General features: G+C 38.3%; 1 protein-coding gene across 1 annotated transcript in view; it reads right to left on the bottom strand.

The window, feature by feature from the left end:
• Positions 1–16,559, bottom strand: part of LOC104397411 (partitioning defective 3 homolog B-like) — a 142,740-nt gene that overhangs the window by 93,803 nt on the left and 32,378 nt on the right. The window contains exon 4 of the mRNA XM_010007371.1: positions 4,968–5,078. Coding sequence (XP_010005673.1) covers positions 4,968–5,078 — 111 coding nt within the window. The remainder of the gene's footprint in view (positions 1–4,967; positions 5,079–16,559) is intronic.

The raw sequence follows: 16,559 nt of genomic DNA, 5'->3' as shown, positions 1-16,559 counted from the left end.
GGAATATTCCACTAAAATAATCCTAATAAAACAGGAAAAAATAGATTTCTTTCAATTGGTAGTCACTTATTTGCACTTGAAAGGCAAACAAATTATCATTTGTAAAACTCAAGTACCTAATATATTTATCCAGTTTGTTTTACAATGATTTTCAGAAGTTAGAAAATTAAAAAACAAGCCCAAAGGAGTGGATAAAAAATGGAGGAAGGGTGGAAGAGTAATCCTGTTTTGAGGGAAAGTAAGAGACGGTCTCTTCCTTTATTTAATAATGACATGAACATCTTGTTGTTAAAATGATAAATGCTAAGTAATTTATACAAATCACACTAAAAATACAGATTTGAGTAATCTTGATCAAAATAAACCTCAGACATAGCACTCGCTGTTTCCTTTTATGGGCAGATTCTAGACCTTTGGAGCACATGCTTTATCACAGCCAAACTCTTTGAAGCATGAACAAAATGATGAGTTTATTTAAAATAGGGCCTCAGTCCAATCAATCACTTGACTTGCGTCGGGAAGGAGAAAACTGCCACCTCAGAGAACTGTATCACCGGTTAAATCTGTCCTCCTAAACTATCTGTGTCACGAACTTCTGACTTTCTCTAGTCAAGTTTCAGTGACATCGTGTTGCAGTGGCACAAGGAAAGCTAAGGGAGGTAGGGGGAGAAGAATAGTGCCATTTGGAGGAGGTGTTGACTTCATATTCAGTTGGACAAAGACTATTACTTAACAAGAAATGTCTTACATCCTAAATTCCTGTTAACCAGATGAAGCCTGCAGGAGTAACAGCGATATAATAAAGTACTGGCTTTGAAAAGAAGGGAGACAGACATGGGGCTGAGGTCTGGAACAAATTCCTAGCCTGATAGGGACTTTTTAGGAACCTGGACAAGCAACTGCACCGCCTGCATGTCAGATTCCCACCCACAAGACACTGTTTTTTTTTCTTGCCAGATTTTGTCTCTTCTACCTCAACCGTAGTGCTTAGGGTCAGGCCCAAGCTTCCTGAACAGCAATGAGCACAATGTGACCTTGGTCTTGGTGAGGATCACTAGGGAATTCAGGAAGTAAAAAAATCCTACAATATCAGCATTTCAGCACGGGATGTGGAGGTGCTTTAGAAACCTGCAGCTACAAGGGAACCCAGAGAGCTGCACTGAGAACTGAGAATAGGACTACGTGGAATGGAAGTAGAAATTGCAAGGCTAGAGAAATACTTATTTTCACTTTTTAAGGTTCAAATCTGAACCTTGAAGGCCCATAAAAGGGGTTGCCAAGCAAATCTATGATGAAGACCAATGTGAAAGCAAGTCGAATCCTTTCGGGAAGCATCTGCACTACGGAGTGAGTGTGCTCTACACTCTGTCTGCATACGCCTACTAGCTCTAACACATTCTGGATGTGCCAGACTTGTTGCACATGCACTTTACAATTCCTTCTTAGCGAAGCAGGAAATCCAACCTATTCTGAGAATGATGGACTTACACTCATCCAGCACACCTACGTAGGATCTGATGTTTCCCGTCAGATGCCAGAGAAATAGAGTTTGTACTGCACAGTCAACCTATAACTGTGCAGTGAACACATCTGACATTTCTGCATGCCTGCAAATCTTTGTCAAAATTTCTGGAAGAAGGCTGCATTCTTTATAGCAGGCTTACCTCTGGAATTTTGTGAGATATTACTTTACCTATCCAATACCAATCAAAAAACTCTCTGTAAAGACTGCAAGAAATGCCCTACTCCTGTGAACTGGAAATGCGCTCCCTCCTAAAAATATTTCTCAGCTGAGGTTTCAGAACAGCATTCTGTTTTTTTGGAGAGCTGCCAAGCACATATTACAGGCAAAACCAACATCCAAAACCATGCAAGGTACACATCTGCTAAGATGCTGAAATGCACTCCATCATTAATCCTGTCACACCCAGCCCAAAACTCAACTACTATTGACCTCTTCCAGTAATGTCCAGCTTGGTCTCTGAAAAGAGTTGTAAGATGAAAAATCATACTTAGTATGATAGATTCTGAAATATTTAGGCAGTCAGCATTTAAAAAACTGTGAAGTTTAAGTAAGAAAACTGACTTTAGGATTATTAATTATTGGATTGAGCACCTGAACAAGAATTACTTATACAGCTAATTGTGGAAAGCCAAAATTAGGTACATGTTCAAGTTAATTCTAAAAAGGTTAAATGTAAGAAAATGAATTTGTATTTTGTTCAAGCTGTTAAATACAGGATTTGTTCACAGGTATCATGGGAGAAAACATCCTCCATTTCTATCCTCTGATCTACTGTTACATCCCTACACATATTCATTTCACTCTCAAGAACAGATTTTAAAACCTTTTGTGTTCTAGTAAGACTCACTGAAGCTTGGTTTTATAAATATGAGACCAAGTATGCAGATTGCAGCTAGTGAAGTCATAGAAGCAGAAGATCTATGGTGTGTATGTGCCACAAGGTTTTCTTTGCCAATATGTGCATTAAAATCTTGGACTTAAATTACGTTATAGAATTATTAAATCTTGGGATGGAACTATAAAACTTGTCTTTACTGTCTTACTGAGCATCATCACTAGGCGAACAGTCAACAATTGAGCAAAGGGACTGAATTACCCTCAAGTCAAGTTTTCTTCCACTGTTTTTAATCAGTTTCCCAATATAGTTCTTACTGATATATGAGAACTAGATTCCTTACATAATTCTCCTCTAGGAAAGATCAAGTCTCTTCTGTTTTATGATTGACTCAAGAAGGTTTCAGTCATCAACTTCTAGGCAACTTTATGGGGGCAAATATATACAGCCATGCTCTAACTTCATTGAGAAAGTTGAAGCAAATTGCTTGTTTTTACAATGTATTGCACTGCCCTGAAGATAACGTAGGGAAAATTTTTTGCACTTCTGCATTTGTGTTTGTTTATGTTGGTTTATTTGTTTGGGATTTTTTGGTTCTGTTTATTATTATTATTATTATTATTATCATTATTAATAATTCCTCAAATGTATTATCAGATAAAAATAATGTGATATTTCTATTCTTGTGCATTATACAAGAAGAATCAAATAAGTGAATTAAAAATATCATCTTGGTTCATCCACTTGACAACACACCTGCTGTTCTCCATTTCAGCTGCAAACTCTCCCAGGTCAAAACTGAAATAATTACTAGAGAAACCAGAATGATGAAGACATTGAGCTGCCAGTTTCTAATGCAGCCTTACCAAGTTACTGTCAATCAGTGACTGTAATTTAAAAAAAGCATACCATGCAAAAGAAATATTAAGAACAATTATCTTGTGTCCAATTGGAACGATAGACCTCTAGACAGACGGGTTCATTCCTTGCAGCCTGCCAACATTTTAGTAAATGACACTGGCCCTTTAACAGATGGGATACATGCTTCTTAGCTTGCCAGGATCCTAATAAAAGACACTGGCTTCTTTAAAATGAAGGACACATACCTCTCATATTGTCAGTTTCCAAATTGGGAGTCAGCAGTTTAAAATAAAGGTACTCATCAATCTGGCAAAATCAAGGACACAGCACAGAAATTTTAAAACAAATGGTACACTACCTAACTTTGATACACTACCTAACTTTTAAGTTAAAAACTTAAACACTGGCTGAGCATATCCAGTAGCAACTGGATACCTTACTAGCTTTTAAAACAGTAAATACTAGCAGCAGACTTCAAGGGTTGGGTTTTGAGTTTATTTATTTTCCTCTTCAAACCCATTAGCTACCACTTAGACCGCTGATCATGCAATTTTTTGCATGACTTGAACAAAAACAGGGCATCTTTTTCCAGGGCATTGACCAGCACAACAAAAGCTGGTCCATGTGGAAAGACCCTGCCTGCCCAAAAGGAACCATATCTGCTTCCATTTCATCTCCCAGAAGCAGGATGTTCCAGTGAAGGAAATACCTCTGAAAGCTTTCCCCATGCCCTGACAACCCATATTACTACAACTTCGAAAGTTTTACAGCAACTGCAGACACCTCTTAAGAGCCAGCAAGTATGGGCTCCAACTTTTTTGATAGGAGCCATCAGAGGGAAACAAAGATCTTCTTCAGAGTACCATGAAGTACATCTAGATGAGTTGAGGGAAGTGAAGAGAGGAGTTTGCTGAACCTTGTCAGCACTTACAAACTATCCCCGTTTCCTGAAAGGCATGGGGGAAAGCAGAAAACTATAAATTCTCTTTGGAAGGATAATGAAGTTGCTAAATATTTGGAATGAAAAGGAGTATTTCATGGACAAGACAGAGAACTGGACTTATTCACATCAGTAGTTCTTTTTATTTCAGTCTCAGAGCCTTACTTCCGAAATATGGCAACTCAGAGCTGGCACACATCCAGCTTCTTGCCTTGCCCAACTCACTGCTTGTAGACTCCTGCCTCTTCAAATCAAACTGATTTTAACCATTGGAACCTATTTTCTTCCTGGTGTCTCCTGGCATACTCAGCATTTGCTGAGTAGATATTTCTGCAACATGTGGCTAATCAACTAATGCTGTGCAGAAATAACATACCTAATTACAAAAACGACCACTTGGTGACACAGCCAGCTGAAGCCAAAGAGCTCTGAAGTGCTAGAAAATACAGCGGAGGTTTTCTGGAAAGAAGGAATGAGGATCTTGCTTTAGAGAAGTAAAGAAAAAAAGTCAGCTGCTCTTGGGAATAGGTAAAGGTGAAATAGGTTCTGAAGGAAATGATCGTCACCAGATTTAACAGCTACCACAGTGAAATGCAGAGAAACTGCAGGAGACAGACAAGCTCCTGTCATACAGCAGTCCTGACTCGGCCATGAAACCAGCCTAAAGGTCTGTGTTACCTGCACCCAACTGTCAGCACCCATGGTCTGGGACATCTCCAGCCAGACTGGCTGGTTGTCTCTTCAAGCAGTCCCTTGCTCTGAAGCTTTTCCTCTGATGAACAAAGATGCTGCCACCGTTTACTCACCTTTCACGTTCATCTTTCATTTTCTCCAGCTCCTCCTCTTTAAGTATGCCTTGCTTTGGATTCCCCTTGTGATCTGTTTTCCCATTTTTATCTTCTTTTTTCTTTCCAAATCTGTAAGATAACAAGGAAGGAGTCAGAAGGAAATAATTACTAGAATAAAAATCAGTACCTGTCATAAACCACAGAAAGTTTAGACAATCAAAACACCGAGTTTTTAATGTTAGTCATAAATTTCCCACATTGCAAAATAAATTACCAGTATTAAATGGGCACTGTGCAATAGGGAAGACTGGTTACAAATTGCTTTGGACTCAGTTCTTTTCAAAGCTATTGTTTGAAAGTAAGTTGAAAAGCCTGAACAAACCTGAAATGCATGGCAACACAGGGCTGGACTATTAATACGGCACATTTTAAAGTGGTTCAGGGTTCCTCTTATCACAGGACAGCTCTCTGAAACCAATCTGCAGTTGCTGTGGTGTCAGCACCCAGACTCGACCATGTGTTCTGCTCCTATCAGTAACTATTGTCCCTCATTCATGTTTGGCCTTAGTTTAAAGATTTGTTCTTTGTTTAAATGAGGATGCAATTGGAAAGAATAAAATCTCACTATATTCTGAGACTAAAAAACTAGATAGTTCATAAGAGCTCTTTTTCAAAGTTCTTTGGGTGTTTTTTTTTCCCCTGCCTATTAATATGCTATCATGTAATATTCATGCTGTGAAAGTCCTCCAGAGACCCCAATCAATTCGGGGGTCCCACTATCCTATACACTGTACAAATTCACATAACATAAATCTGCTTTATGCAGCCTATAAAAGGTGACTGAACTGGGGAGCTACATTTCATTTCCGATGGAGCTAGATGGAATACTGGGGTTAAGTATGTCAAATATGCCCCTGAATTATGGGTCAAAAAGTATAGAACCTCTCCCCTCCTCTTCTCCAAATTGAAATTCTGAGGTCCACAAGTAGATAAATGATCAATCTGTCATCCCATGCAAATTTATGTGACCTTGCATGCATGAAAGCAATGTAAAGAAAAGTAATGATTTCTTCATTTAATATACCTTATCGCAAACTAATTACTCTGACTCAAAACTGCAAACTCTTCAGTGAAAGTCTGCAGCATTGCATTGGTCATCTTTCTTTTATCCTTTTTATTTTTCATGTCAGCCCAAACTGCCTCAAGTGGAATACACTTATGCTGTAAATCTTTGACTTTAGGCTTCTCCTCTGACCAAAGCAGGAATCTTGCAAATATTCTGTCAGGCTCTTCAGTTAATGATAAATATTTTTGTGAATGTAATAAATTTCCTGAGCTTGTGGTCAAATTAAATTCTTAGGGCCTCTGCTACAAGTCTTCCAGACAATAATTGCCTGGTTAAAAGGGAATGATGGGCATGAGACACAGACATGTAGCATTTGGTGCAAATGAAAAGAGCATATGTTACAGGTAACAGCATGAGATGCCTTACTGCAGCACTGCCATGGACAGTGCTGAGGAGTAGGACAAGTAATATCTTGGTGCATGCTTTCCTCTTTTTCTGATGGGTAGCAATAGAGATAGATGGTGTCTTACATTCTTTGAGGGATCCTTTGATTAAAATATACATACACCTCATTTCCAAACCATCTTCTTTACATGGGTCTTTACATGGACCCTGCTCATTTCAGTGCTTCTAGAAAGACAACAGATACTTCCCATACTTTTGCTTCTCCTCAGTATAGAGCAGCATGCTGAATCCACTGCTGCTGTCTAATTTCTAGCAATCCCAAGAGACTGTGCACCCACAAACCCCATCAGAGATTGGTGGTGGCAGTGAAGTCAGCCATCAGGAAACACAAGTGTGAGAGAGGTTGTACAAGCAGAGTAAGAAGATACAAACTGAGAAGGGTTCACAGATACAAGACAATCCAGGTGAAAAAGAAAAGAAACTCTGTGTATATTGTTTTCTACAGTGATGTCAGGCAGCCAAACACTGAATCTCCTGGGGATGAGCACCAGCAGGCTGCACCTTGAACATCCCAGCCTGCTAACACTTATACGTGCTGCAAAGGTCTCATGGCAGTTTTCTCAAGAGAGGCTGTATTAGCACTTGCACCTTGGTCATCAATCCAACTCCGGTACTTTGTTTATATTCAGCTGTCTGCTTTTCTCCCACAGTTTCAATTATGGGTTTGTACAGTTTCACATTCAATTGTAGTACCTATCGATTTTGAAAACACTGTTCTTGGGCATTTTGTATTGCTGCAGGGAGTAAAAGTTAGATATGTTGCATATTTGAGAGAAATGTGAAAGAAATCTTTAACACATGTCCCTTTCAAGTCTAGGTATTATTTTTTGCTTTCCAAGGAAATACATTTTTTAAAAAGTAAAGTGAGGATTTTGACTGTAATAACTGACAATGTGGCAACTCCCAGTGAAAACAGTGCTGTTTGCTGGTAGAGCTGCTCTTGGCATAAAATTGGCAAGTTCCAGTGTAATTATAAATTGGAAATAGTGAGTTGGTCTTGATGAAAACAGCTTTTAGCTGTTTTCCCAAATTTCCCAAAAATTTACCCATTTTTGCCTTCAGATGACATTTGTGCAGGCTTACAATTTTTACCTGTTACACTAAGTATACAGCATGTAGCTCAAGGCTAGGGAAACGTTCAGATTTTTGGCCTCTTTTGCACATTGCTATGCCATAAAAATCCATTATCTATTCTATTATTATTATTATTCTCTTAGTATTGCAATATATTTTTCAGCTCAACAAAATCTTGCACAAACATTAAAAACTAAAAGCAGCAAAAATTTAACACTCTTAAGGGATATAGAGCAGACAATGTTAAACAACAAAAACCCCAGTATCATCTCTATCTGAACTTATACACCCTGTCCTAAAATTTATAGTTTGCTCACTCGTGTTCTAATTGCCATGGTCTTCCAATTACAAAATTAATTTCCATCCATTGTAATTTTGCATGGATTTGTGCACTACAGGCTTAAAGGTTTTCTACTGCTTACAGGAACAGAAAAAAAAAATTAAGAGCATTGCTGCTCAGCTGGGTTTGATCTTGTTCTCTTTGGTATCAGTGCAAGGCCCTCCGCTGACTTCAACAAGGACAGGATAAAATCTGTTGTCAAAATTATACTATGGAATTAATCAAATCCACATTAAAATTCTAGGAAAACTGAATGGCTTTAGGATTTGAAGCTTCTCATTCTCCAGGCAACAAATAATTGGTTTGTGGTAAAATCTGCCTTTTGTATTAAAACTATTTTCAGAAGAATAAAAACAATTATGAAAAAAGGTATGGCACACAATTTCAGAAGGTCTGTTTTGCTAAACTGTGCACAGCAAAATTCTCTTCAACTTAATATCTAACAGTATTGATACTCTTAAAACCTTATGTAGCAAACAGAGAAATATAACTAGAAGACCTGAAAACAAACGGATCACCTGTATCCTCTCACATTCTATATCCTTCTATAATCAGTTTATGTCAAATGAAGCCACTTGCAAATGTAACAACAGTAAGGAAACAAATCTGTATCTTCCCACGTTTGAGTGACTGCCCCAGTTCTCTGATTATCCACTATACATACCTAGGAAGTACTGTTCAGAAGTTAAAGCCCTAATAATCTTAGTATACATTTAAGTTGGGAATATTCCAATGACTCAGAGCATAATTTTCCTGTAAACAAAAGCATACATAGATTTTCTTTATGTGATCAGACCTCTGAGTGCTTCCTGTTTGTGGGAAAAACTCACATGTAACAGTTGAAAACATGCTGCAAGAGTGAGGAACTATCCCGTTTCACCCTATTTCAAAGGGTGCCCTACAAATAAATTTTTGTCCTGAGAAGCCTTAAATGAACAAAGTCTCTGAATATCAAATATGTGTCGTCTTCTTGCAGTATTTATTAACATTGTATTGGCTATAACATTAAAGCATATGTATACTTCCTTTCAAGGATTCCAAGGGATAAAAATTTAAAAAACCTTCTAAAGGTCTGCTCTTTTATACTTGGGATAAATATCTTCTATGGAAGACCTACAGCTGTGTTCATGGCAACGCTGTTTCCGTGTGGTGCCAAGAGCTTCCAGATCTCAAATGTGTTGATATTTGCATCTAGGATTAAAAAGCAGGCAGGTCTATAAAGTCCCAAACTTCTAAGCAGGAGAAACATCTGGTGGGTGTACCCTAAACAGCTTGTTGACTAAATTAAACAATTTGGATTTCTCAGCTAATTTAGTTGCCCTACATCAGTAGGTGTCACTGCAGCTAACAGGGTACATAATGGAAATGCAAACATCTGTGGGGAAATAATTCAGAAGGACCTATGACAAACTCAAGAAAGGTATAAAACCTTACAAAATCCTGATACCTCCAGCAATTATCTGTAAAAAAACAGAATGATTTGTAAAGCATATCTAACAAAAGTTCTGGCTCCTAGTAGTTTCTCAGCAAATGGGAAAAAAATGCTGATATTATTAAAGCAGCTCCCTTATGAAAGACTAGAAATAACACTTTAAATTGAATTTAACTGTAAGAATGAATGAGTGTGCAAGAAAGGTAAAGATACTAATAAGGTATGATTTTCAGGTCCACAAAGGGACTATAAAACGCTTATTAACTGCCACTTCTGTCGTGTGTTTTAAGTTATTTTATCACTCAGCTTTACAGTAGAAGAAATACTCTAGAAGCAGTGCTGTGCTTTGATTAATCACTTTCATACATACACTTTTACAGAGTATTAAACATTGCCATAAAGATCCTTAGTGAGTCAGACTTGTTGGTGATTACAGGCCAGGCTCATTTCACATTTATGTTAATAGCAGCATTAATGAAATACGTCTTCTACATTTTTACTGGCTCTCTAAGTACCTAAAAGGTTTGTTATTAAATGTTTACTTATTGGGCAGAAGTATGCCATTGAGTATTACATCAGTGAGACCATGGGCTTTGCAGCAGCTGAAAAAGCTACAGAAAGAAGAGAACATGTTTTAGTAAAACATGTTTTGACATTTTGAGAGCAGAGCACACACAGCAGGATCTGGGCAACACTGTTCAAATCTTCACCAATATGCAGTATGAAAGTATCTCCATGACATGAGTTCATTTCTGGTAAAAGGGCACTGCTGTGCTGGGCAGTGCTGTGTGTAACACCAACACTATTTGGTAAGTTGGAAAAGTACAAAACAAAATCTACTTGTAACTAGATTTTGCAAGGTTGGCTCGCAGGAAAGTTACTGGTGAGCCTGGTTCCTCCCTGCACTGCCACCCACCTGGGCTGGCTGCCAGGGCAGCACCAAAGAAGAGGCAGATGGTAAGAGCAGCTTTCTGTAGTCAACAACAGGGCAACAACCCAAATGAGCTCCTATGGAAAGGGAAAAATTACCTAAAGTCTGACTATACCAATGGAAGAACAAGACAATTTGTTAAAATGTCCAGTGCTACAATTATTATTTGTATTTCACAAAGAGAACCAAACTTAATGAGTGTATCTTCATATTTAGTCATATTCAAATTATTTTGGGAGACAGTCCACATTATTCTAATGCTGTGACCAGAGTAAAACTGGTTATGGTCAGCAGGAAGAGAAGAAGTTGTGCACAAACTGCAAATATGAAGAAATCCACATTATTAACACCAATATGTTGTTTCTGTTATGTCAACAATAAATGAACGAGTGCCTTTTTGTATTTTATTTTTTTATATTTTTAAAATTTTTTTTAAAATTTACTGTAGCATACTGTTGGAGCTAGACTAAAATGACTGAGCTTCCAGATCCAGTCAAATGGGAATAAAATGTATCTTTTTAACAACTCTGATTAAACACAACCTCCCCCACCCGTTTACTTCTTTGATGCCCAAATTAGCATCTTTCTGCGAGCATGCTGAATTAATTAGTACAGTGACAAAGAAGTCCAGATAGGATCAAAGCTGAAACCATATTTATCTGGAATTTGAAATTAAGAGCAAAGAGTATTAACCCTCAGCACTTCAAGGAGCTTTTCACATGGCATACTTAGTAAGCCTTCCAGGAGTTCATTTAAAATAAATCAACAGTGCAATTTTTTTTTCCCCACTGAAGTTTTACTATGAGGAAAATAAATTTGCCATGAAGCCTGCTGCAACAGGGAACTGCCTTTAATGCATAACCTGTATACACTACTCATTATGTAACTTGTAAGCATAGTAGAACAAAGCAAACAAAGCTGAGAAAAGACAGCTAATCACATTTGTATTACTGCTTGGATCATCGCATTGTTCACAGACTTAAGGGCTAATGAAAGAATTCCCTGCACCAAATCTGAGAAGCTGCTTGCTGTAACACCTCACAGGTAAATAATCTATAATCTTCAATGGAGAGTGTCACATATAGGAACAAAATGTCAAACAGAAGCCCTAAATTACAGTGACGTTTATTCTGAGAGTATCAACCATGTGGACACAATAAAAGTTACAGTAGCTCATTCTGGTAATTAAGAAGATCTTTACCAGTAGGACAGTTCTGTTCACCTGTGCCATATATCAAATCTTACTTCCACAGCACATGAAATGACCAAAGACAAAACCATGATAGTACTCTAAAATTCGTACTATCTGAGTTAGAAGTCCAAACCAGAAAGTCCATCTACTGAACCTATGGAATGGAGTAACTCTCATTGGCTGCTATGTAAATACAGACAACAGAAGCATGAAGAGTCATCCTTCATACTGCAAGGAAATTATTTTCAGAAAGGGTGCTGAGGTAGTCTGAGTGATGAAGATAGTGTTTACAAAGAGGGCTAAGCACTGTAAAGAGCTGAACAGGTAAAGCATGATGTTGAATGGCAGCTATACGTCTCTTCCTATGAAATGATGCTTCAGCCAGCTGATGATCATGTTGCTGGAGGTCTTGGTCACCAGTACAAGAATCCTGCATCCTACATCACATACATCAAGGAAGAAAAAAACCTACAGTAATAGAGCACAGCTGTGATTTACAACTTGATCAGAAGAAGGACAAAACTGATTTGTAGTCTGTCCAATGCAACAAGCCCTGCTTGCTTGTGCACCAAACTGTGGAATTACACTCCACCAATGCAAGGAATTATTCCCATAAATTCTCATTTTTTCCCTACTTTCAGACAGCATTAGCCATTTCTTCCTCTTGATTCCTCCCTAGAGGTAAGTAATTTCTCCTGAAGTGAACACTAATTCTGTGCCAGAATGTGGACAGAAACAGCTATATCTGCTCTGTGTGGACTCTGCAAATGCCAACCTGCCAACCCCAGGGGAACATGTTAATCACAGTCAATTCTTGGGAATGGTAACTCCATACTCAAAGCAAAGGAAAATGACCAGAATAAGCTCATGACTCTGCTTTCTTGATTTCCATTTCACAGGCACCCATTTTCTCACATCTCCACTAAAAGAAAAGAGCAGTGAAGCTACTAATTTTTCCAATAATTTGTTATTCTGTCATACAGGACAAAGACAACTGCAGTTTCTGACTGAATCTGTTCCTGTAAGATTCAGTCAGTAAGACAAAGTAGGAGACAGAGACTCCCTGTGCAGTCTGCAGATGTTGCAAGCTCCACTCTGGAACTATTTGCTGACTTTGTGGTTTTCTGAGATGTGGGTTTGGGAATTCTGCAGTCAGGTGAGAGCCAGCATGCCTGGCTGTTCCACCAGTACCTCCATCTCCTTGCAGGCAACTGAGAAGCACCATTTCAAGGTGGGACAGGGAAAAGACCAACTGAAAGGACCAAAAGACACCTCTTTGGTGCCAAACCTGACAAGATCATATTGCTGGATTTTATGTTTCATGCTTTCTCATCTGTTGTGTCTCTTTCCCCTGCTACTAGCCACATGACACCAGAATTCACAAAAGTATCAACTACCTATATTTGTATAGTATTTGTATGTATCATGCATGTTTATAAGGGGAAGGACTTCTCATTTTTCTCATATTATAACTCTCATGGTATTTGGTGTTTTCTTGGCATTTCAGCCATGGAGGCACTATATGAGAATCTCCACTCACCCTCCAAAGCTTTTTGCTCAGCCCACTTGGCTACAGAAAAACAATGTGCAACTGTGACACCGTTAGAACTGCAGACTTGGAACTGCAGATACAAAACTCATAAGACAAACACAATACATGACTTTTGCAAAACAAAAATGAAAATCTGTTACAGTTGCATGCAGAGCAAAGATACTTTGTTGTGTCAGACTTGCAAAGCATTTCAGCACTGCACTATTCACCTTCTCAACCAAACCATGTGCCTTCCTCCCCTTACTTGCCACAGTGGTGATCTGTTGGTCAGATTTGATGTCTGACTTTCATGAAGTGAAACCACTCAATGCAGGTTCACATGATGTCACCAGGAAAAATAGGACCCTTAAAAAATTTCAGGAATACAGAGATCACCCTCACATTTTGATTGAGATAATAGCCCAACCTTCATGAAAGGTCAGTTCTCTATGGGTATGCAGTGACTATCTAATGATCAATTAATGTTGAGCATATATCATAACGTTCATTCTACAAATGAAGAAACTGAGGCACAAAGAATAAAAATTACTTGTCTAGTTTAAAAGGTCCTATTCTCTTTCTCTACTGATCACCTCAGAGCATGATTACATTCTCACAGCATTATCACCTGTCTCATTTTCCAACTAGTTTGGTATGATGTTTTTTATCCTTGAATATTTCCCTGCCATATCCTTTAAGTTCTCTCTTCATTAATTTCCTCTTTCTTTCCTAACACACTCACTCTTACCCTCCTTGCTCCACACTTCTTTAATATGCTTCACTGCAGAAGTACCCCTTCCTGGAGATTGCTGCTGGAGACTGCACAAAAGGAATGTGTCTTGGGAACCAGCACTCCTCCCATTTAGCAATACAGAGTAGACATGCAGAGATCTCTGCAGTAGCTGAGCTACCTAAAATGGCTTCCTCAGTATGATGCATTAGCCTGTGTTCAAGCCCAGCACTGCTCAGAGAGCTTGAGAAACTCTGAAGTAAGAGGCAGTACATAGTAGAGAGTCTCTTTCAAGCGGACACTTATAAGAGAGGGAGTGTTGGTTTTTGAATAGGAAAGGGAGGGGTAAAGGCCAACAGAAAACCTAAAAGTATTTGGTTTTATGTTCCACAATGAACTTCTAAGGTGGAAGCATCATGGATACCACCTCTGCATTTCTACTATAACTGACTTTTTTGCAAAGCAGTAAAATTCAAAACAATGCCAAAATAAGAGTTGAGTTACATATACTGTATTTTGAAATATGTTTCAGCATAATAAATAATAGTTTTGCATTTTTAAACTGACACAATCAGTCCTTCTGATAAATAATACTTTCCCTCTCTGGCCTTGACTATTGTACTTTACTAATTAGACATAGTAGCTTGTGGTTAAAATCCTTCCTTACAGATTTATTATTAGCTTGTATATTTTCTTTAGTAAAATTGTGATAATGGTAAGGTCTTCTGGAGGCCAACTGCATGAAGCCACTGGGAGAAGAAAACTGTTTGCCTGTCAAAACAGTGGCTATCAATTATAACCATAAATGTGATTCTTTTAAGTGTCTTGGGTGGTAGCAGAGATTTCCAGTGATGGATTAGGGGACTGATTCACTCTCATATTGTACTAAAGGAAGCTTTCAGACAAACAGCTGTCCACATGAAACAAATTCACCACTATTTTTGAGCAAGTCCAGAAGAACCAGTTTGACCTACCAAAGTTCCCTCTGCTGTTTTCCCAGGAATCCCAAGTTTAGAGCATTTTATGTGGCACACCGACAAAACGGATACTAGAATATTGTGTGGTTTTCTTAGGAAAGCTTGGTTTAGGACAGTTATAGCAACAGGAGAAATAACAATGAAAGACACAATGCAAAGAAGAATGAGTGAAACAATGCAATTACACTGTCCACTGATGCAGCCCTGGTACACAGACAGTAATTTCCCTCTTGACACAAGCACCCAGCTCTCATTAGCATCAGCAAGAGTCGTGTGTACACCCCAGTGGGAATATATTCCCCTGTATTTTGCAGGAAATTAACACCACTCACTTGGGGACTGAAGGTTACTCTCAAGCAGCTCCTCTGCCACTTAAACAAAAACCTCTGCCACAGATCTCAAGAGGAAGCTCTTCCTTGTCCTCCTTGGCACAGAAAAACTGACATGAAGCAAAATGTTAGAAGCTGGTGTTGGGAAGTGGTGAAGTTCAAAGAAGATGTACTTCAGCCTACATTTGCCAAGACCTTTTGCCACTAGGTTTTTGTGGATTTTGAAAATAATTATTAGGAATAATTATTAGTTTTATCTGAGTTTAGGTTTTAAGAGCTATTTATGAAAGTATTTTCAGCTCTCCTACATTGTGGCCTTTGGTTACTGGGTATTTTCAGCAGAGGTAATCCTAGACAGAATGTGTAACAACAAGTCAGCAAGACTGCTAACCCTCCAGGACTCCATTGCTGATTTCATGCCAAGAGAATGACTAACCAGTAGAGGAAAAAGCAAAGGACTCCACCATACTCAGAAAATGTGGCTCTGCCAGCTGAAGGACAGCGTTCAGGATGGGAAAGGTTTCATCCAACTGCTACACAATAGATTCCCTCATCAGGCTGGGAAACTAGACTGAATATATTTAAAATCTTTCCTTAGTGCCACTTCATAAATAACAGAACTAAGTCCCTGAAATTCTTAATTACATTAACTACACAGCTCTGTTGTATCTGCTTTCAACAGTATAGCTGATGAACTATGCACCAGAAACTTTATAAAGAAAGTTTTGGTGAAGACCTGGCAATCACTTCTGTTTCTTGAATCCTAAAGGCAGTAATTCTGGTGCAATCAGATAGAGAAATAAATTTTATTGTGTAGGGTCAGAGACGATTGCTAGAATAGTGCTTAAAACCATAAAGAAATTTCATTTTGCTGGCTATTACAACCATGTAGCTTGAAGTTGCACAAACAATATAAACAGTCCAGATTCCCAAAACTTTTTTCCTTGTATTTTCCTTGCCTTTCACAAATTGCTTCACTACCACAGATGTTTAAACACTGTTTTTAGAAGAATTATTTGTTACTGGTGTATATATTGCAAGACTGTTAATTTGACAATATACGAATAAATCTCTCTGCTTTCTTATTCAGATACACCAATGCTTTTCTGACCACACAGAGGTTTTTTCTCCCTGCCCTCACAGCTCCATGTCCTAAGGTTATATTCACTCATACAACTATTTGCAATACTAAACCATTGATGCTAATTTAACCTATTGACCAAAATAAGCACAGATATCCCGTAAATTCTGTATGTTATCATCTCAGCATAAAGTCAGTCTGAAAAAGAACTTAATTATGAGGGTGAAAAAACAAATGTTAAATTCAAGGCTCATCGCAGCACAGAATGCTGAAGAACACACATGAAGCCTGTCACTCATTTTGTTAAAACTTCTGCCACAGGAGTTGCCAGGAGAAAACAGTACCACTGCATGAATAAAAATTAAAGGTGTTGATAAACTACTAGGGTGTGTAGCCAAGACAATGAACTGAACTCTTTTTTGAAACCAAACTGTGCCTGATTCAACCACAATCTCTTGAAAA

This window comes from Chaetura pelagica, unplaced genomic scaffold (assembly GCF_000747805.2).
Source record: "Chaetura pelagica isolate M959 unplaced genomic scaffold, ChaPel_1.0 scaffold21, whole genome shotgun sequence".
In the NCBI taxonomy this organism is placed as follows: Eukaryota; Metazoa; Chordata; class Aves; order Apodiformes; family Apodidae; genus Chaetura; species Chaetura pelagica.
Note: the sequence above shows the minus strand (reverse complement) of the source record. Positions and strands in the feature narration are given on the sequence as shown.